A 5,446-nucleotide genomic window follows, 5' to 3' on the forward strand; every position below is an offset into this window, starting at 1 on the left:
GTTCCTCTTAAAAAAAAACTAAAAGTCAACTTTAAGTTTATTTTACTTTAGGGCATATGGGTTAATTTCATTTTGACTCTCAATATGTGACCAACTCATTATTTTGGCCTTCATAAGTGTCTGGCAGTTCGACTTAGCTCCCAAAGGCCAGAAAAATTCAACTTTTTCCGAAAACACCCTTGGAGGATAAAATGAAATTAATTATACTTTTTGCTTGCAAACACAAGGCCACCTCACCTCCTCTTATTTCCTCCACTTAATCAATTCATTACATCTCACATCCATGTCATATGACCATCTCATCATCTTCTCCAATGCAAATTAGAAAAAAAAGAGAGAGCTTGAGAGAAGAGAGAGAAAGAAGAAGAGGAAAGAAACATTTTTTTAAATGTATGGAGGTCGCCGGAAAATTAGCCGACTAGCGACCTTCATCGGAGAAGATGATGAGATGGCTATATGACATGGATGTGAGATGTAATGAAATGATGAGAGTGGAGGAAATATGAGGAAGTGAGGTGGCCTTGTGTTTTAAAAAAAAAATTAAGAATTAATTTTATTTTGGCCCCCAAAGGTGTTTCCGGAAAAAATTTAAAAAAAAATTGGCCTTTGGGGGCCCAATCGAACTGCCGGACACCTATGGGGGCCAAAACGGTGAGTTACTCACAAATTGGGGGCAAAGCGGAATTAATCCATTACTTAAAGCGCTTATCGAAAACTTTACGTGTTTGGTTCAAAAAAGCTACAACTTATTTTAAGCTAGAAAAACCCATTTTCTCCAAAAGGCAGAAGCCACGATTTCGTGGTTTTTTTTTATAGCTGCTTCTAAAAAGGAGTTATATCCTTTTTGACCTCCTACTTTGTGACCAGCTTCCTTCTTGAGCCCATATTTTTCATATATTCAAATTTGACCCCCTATTTTCAAGTAAATGCGATAACTACCTTTCCTAATTTCAAAATAACATATTAAAAAAGAGATATTTTCACCTCACCTCTCTCTTCTCCGACGAAGGTCGCCGGCCAGAAAATTTTCTGACCGGCGACCTTTAAACATAAAAAAACTCTCATCTCTCTCTCTAAATACACCGGCGGCGAAGAGGTTTTCCTTCGCTGAAGGTCTGCAAATCTGTTGAACCAGACCTTCGAAGGTCGTGAGCCAACTTATTTCTTCTGGTCTCATCAATTTCAAAATTGTCGTTGCACGGAGCTTCTTATCCGAGCATTAATGGAAGGATGACATAGCATGTACGGATTTGAAAAGGGTCGTACCACGTCAGCCATCGGGCAATAATTGGGCCAAAAAAAACTTGGGCCAAAAAAAACTTGGGCCTAGTATCCCTCTCTTTATCATTTTGACATAAAATAGTAGCAATTTGCAGTCAATGCTGGTCAACCAAGAACCTAGCAGTTGAGAGTTGGTTGGTAAAATAAGCAACCGGACCTACAACGAGGGCATCAATGATTTTAGTAGAGAGAATGAGAGAGACGGAGAAGGTCAGCAGAACCGGTGGCGCCGGTCAATGGGTAGGAATTTCTTTGTCTTTTCTTTTCATTTACAAAATCTTTTCTTAAAAAAGAGAAGAGGCAGCTGTGAAGAGAAGTTGAATTTTCTTCTGAGAAAAGACTTTTCTTCATGTCCCTATTTTTTGTTCTTCTTTTGTATAACAATTTCCCAAAGTTTTGTTAGAGAATTAAGGTGAAAAAGTTTGGAAATCATTGCTTTCTTCAGCCCTAAATGGCAGTAAGTTGTTTTTTAGTTTTTATTCTTATACTTTTAATCTTGCTTTTTTCCTTTGTTTATTTGTGTGGTATGGTCAGAAAATGATGATTCTTGATTTGGGTTTTGATGAATTTGTTACATACTTTTATTAGGGTTAGGGGTTTGATTCATTGTTTGGGTTGGACTTGATTCTTTCCATTTGTTCTTCTTTTTTCTTTCTAGGGTAGGTCAGAGTTAATTATTTCTAATGTGGGTTTTTTATTAAATGATGAAATTAGCTATTAAAGGAAATATGTTTTCATAGTCAATGGTTTCTAATGTGGGTTTTTGATTAACTTGTAAAATTGTATTAATTGATGAAGCTATAAAGAGAATTTATTTTTAAGTTTGGATCTTACTTTGTTAGTTTTGCTTGTTTTGTGAGACTCTGGAAAGGTTAGAGAAAATCTCTTTAATCTAGAAAAAATGAAAAAAGGTAAAGATTATCGAAATTTGTAAGATTTTCAATGCAAATTACTGAATTTCGCGACATTCTTAGTCAGTTCGATTGAGTGCTTGTTCTATATGTGATGTTACTTCTCTTTAGTAGCTCCTAGAAGGGTGACATAGATGTAATGCTTAGGCTGCTAAATCAGATCAAGTATGAAGAAAGTAATCTAACCAACTTGTGTAAAGATTCTTTCTTTAGAAACTATGTGAGTCTTATGGTTTCTCGATGTTGAAAAGCGCCATGAGTATGGGTCGTAATCAAACCTGAAGTACGATCCCAAAAAACCATTTAATGGAGTTTGTGGGTTATATTTAGAAAGTCCTGAAAAATCTTTGTAATCTTGTTCGTCATACATTGTGAAATTATCGTGTCATTGTTCGTTGTGGAGTTAGGTTTTACGAGCGAACCACGTAAATTTTTCTTGTTCCTGTATGATTGCTTATTATTTCAATAGTTTTATGCTTTTATTGTTCTTCTTCACAACACTCGATGTCAGAAGTTCCATGTATTGTTGAATGGTTATCAAATTTGAGCTTGCTATGTTGCACGGTTTGGAGCCTTTTAGTCAATTTAACACCATCCCACTTTTTTGTGCGATATATTAGTACATCAAGGCCTTTCATTTTGTGAAGGAATACATACTATTTGGTACAATATTTAATGGTTGGTGACTTGCTAAATATAACAACTTTGTCGTTGATTTGTTGCAGCAACGTTCGCATGTACCTGCATTTGGAAACTGGGACAAAAACCAAAATAATGGCTTATTCACAGCCGTTTCTGATAATGCAAGGAAAGGTAAAGTTGGAGGGAAGATGATCAATCCAAACGATCCTGAACAAAACCCAGAAATGTTTGCAGTTGATCCACCACAACCCAAAGCTACTACTAATTTACGAACAGGGGTTGAACCAAGCAAAAATGAAACTCGATCAAGTAGAACCACTTCTAACGCATATCAGCAACAACTTAATGCTGGAGCAAGTTATGGTGAACAAAACTCGAAAAGGTCGGGTCGACAACCTCCTGATACGCCTGAGCGTGGTGTAGTTGAGAACTCTCCTCTTCACTCTCAGGCAAAATCCGGAGGAAGAGTGGGTTTAGCATCTTCTTCCTCCTGGGAGAAAAAACAAGCTGAAAATAACAATGGGTTAGTTCCACGAACTCTTGGTAGAATCAGAGATTCTAAATTCAAATCGGTAAGAATCTTCTCGGTTCTTTATTTTCTTAACACTTCATTGAATGTTTCTAGATGTATGACGAATTTCTGATGTGGTAGCCTGAGAGAGTTGCTTATGTACCAAAATTCGGTGGTTGGGACGAAAGTAACCCTGCTTCTGCAGATGGATATACTGGCGTTTTCAGCAAAGTAAGAGAAGGGAAACAGAGTGGAGGTGGAAACCTGAATTTTGATTCTACTTCAAATCGTCGTGCGCCAGCCTACAATGAGATGTCTAAGGTATATTACAAACTTTATGTATTCAAATTTTCCAAAATGTTTTAAAAAACAAATGTTTATATATTTCAGAAAGTCCCTTTGACTAGGTACATTTGATGTGATTATACATAAGTCTAACAGTAGTCTGATTGTGTGGGGCTGATACGAAGTTATGATTTATACTAGTACACACAAGATTTACGTACAAACTTTCCACGTGATACCCAATGAAATAAGCAGTTGCATGTTTCGAACATGAGAAGATAAAAACATAGTGTCAATGTTATAGTGTGAAGTTTGTGAGTAGAAGTAACTGTCTTGGGATGTTCTTTTTAAATTTATTAACCAAAACAAATCAGTGACTTGCTCAAGTTGTATCTACAGATTTAGTGATTAGATGCTAACCTTTTTTTGTAAAGAAATTGGAAAGAATTCGAATACTGTAAGGATCTCAAGAGAATACAAGGAAACTTATGTTGTTTTGGTTGCAGAGGATTCAGAAGGCTAGTAGGACCAGCAATCGCAGAAAAATTATACGGGAGGAAAGTAGAGAAGAAATGATGAATCCAGATTTTAATGGCGTACAGGACAAGGGAAACCCCTCTGATATGTTCACCAGTGGCAATGTAATTAACCCTTATAATTTCGAATACAGTTCAGACAGTTCTGAAGATCAATCTGACCCTCAAACCCCAAAGCAACAGAACGTATTGATTAACATTCCAAAGAAGCGCCGTTGGTTTCAATTGTGGCTGAAAAAGTAGTTCTGCAGAAGTTCACGCTTTCTGTTTTTAGTCCTTTCCAGATGGATCAATGACAGAAGAACTGGTTCAAGTGGATAGGCCGTGTTATCATCAGTAGTACTGAGTATAAGTATTTGTTTTTTTTCAACTGCGAATAAATGTATTAAGAAGAAAGACTTAAATCCATGGCCACAAAGATCGTATTCTATCTCCCTAACTTCTTTTGGCTTTGGTTGTGTTTGTTTTTTTTTGGGGTTATTTTGCGAAAGAGTTGTACATAACTAACAGGTTTGCGAAACAGGTTTATTATTTGCGAAGGGGTCATGGACTAGTATTGACTGTTAAATAAATGTTAGATTTATCTTCACGTTAGATGAACAGTTAACGTCGTTATGTAGATGTAACGGCGTTGCCCCAAGTGAATCCTATGGACACTGATACTGGACATGGATGACTAATATCTATTGATCAAACTTATGCCCTCACTTTTGTTTTGCATGAAGAGAGCTTCTTTAGTTCATCTTCTTCCTCTTTTATTTCTTCCACCTTATATTTTCACCAGAAATTGAAAGAGGAGTTGGCAATTGAGTTTTTCAAAGAGCTTTTGCCTGACAACAGAAGAGAGCAGGCATCTATGTTGGCCGAAAGAAGTAAGTATATCTGTTTTTCTTTTAACCAATCTTCTTCACACTTCTTAAACTCCTAAGAGTTTCTTAGTCTCTTTATCGAGTATTGTAACAAAAAAAAAAGTCTCTTAATTGAGTAGACTGTAGACATAGTAGATTTCAGGTGTACGCTCAACATTAGTGCACTGATGTGCCCTAGAGTGCTTATATTTATCAACCATTTCTAATTGATAAGTTTGTTTGATTGATCCCTTCAAACATATTTATCAACCAATTCTAATTGATAAGTTTGTTTGATTGATCCCTTCAAACCAAATTCAAAGTTAAGTGAGTTTTTAATGGAAGTAGTTAGAAAATCTAGAAAAATTATATTTTCAGAGTAGATGTCATAATTTTTCACCTCTGCGAATTTAGTGTCAAAATTCGTACAAA

General features: G+C 36.0%; 1 protein-coding gene across 2 annotated transcripts; it reads left to right on the forward strand.

The window, feature by feature from the left end:
- Positions 1-1,384: 1,384 nt before the first annotated feature.
- On the forward strand, positions 1,385-4,755 carry LOC147539390 (RPM1-interacting protein 4-like). Of its 2 annotated transcripts, none has more exons than XM_086641574.1 (4): positions 1,385-1,521; positions 2,918-3,406; positions 3,487-3,666; positions 4,137-4,755. In XM_086641574.1, the coding sequence occupies exons 1-4, from the start codon at positions 1,456-1,458 to the stop codon at positions 4,407-4,409; spliced, it is 1,008 nt and encodes a 335-aa protein (XP_086497700.1). In that variant the 5' UTR covers positions 1,385-1,455; the 3' UTR covers positions 4,410-4,755. The 2 variants fall into 2 exon arrangements, with proteins under 2 accessions (XP_086497700.1, XP_086497701.1); XM_086641575.1 differs by having other exon boundaries at positions 1,441-1,738.
- The last annotated feature ends 691 nt before the right edge of the window (positions 4,756-5,446 follow it).

This window comes from Eschscholzia californica, unplaced genomic scaffold (genome assembly GCF_041429995.1).
Source record: "Eschscholzia californica isolate CP2 unplaced genomic scaffold, dmEscCali1.0.p SCAF_5, whole genome shotgun sequence".
Classification (NCBI taxonomy): Eukaryota; Viridiplantae; Streptophyta; class Magnoliopsida; order Ranunculales; family Papaveraceae; genus Eschscholzia; species Eschscholzia californica.

Bases quoted from the DNA above. Each gene is read 5' to 3' on its own strand.
- LOC147539390 (XM_086641574.1), top strand. From the start codon at position 1,456: ATGATTTTAGTAGAGAGAATGAGAGAGACGGAGAAGGTCAGCAGAACC. The intron at 3,407-3,486 runs GTAAGAATCTTC...CTGATGTGGTAG, and splicing joins GAGATTCTAAATTCAAATCG to CCTGAGAGAGTTGCTTATGT. The intron at 3,667-4,136 runs GTATATTACAAA...TTTTGGTTGCAG, and splicing joins CCTACAATGAGATGTCTAAG to AGGATTCAGAAGGCTAGTAG.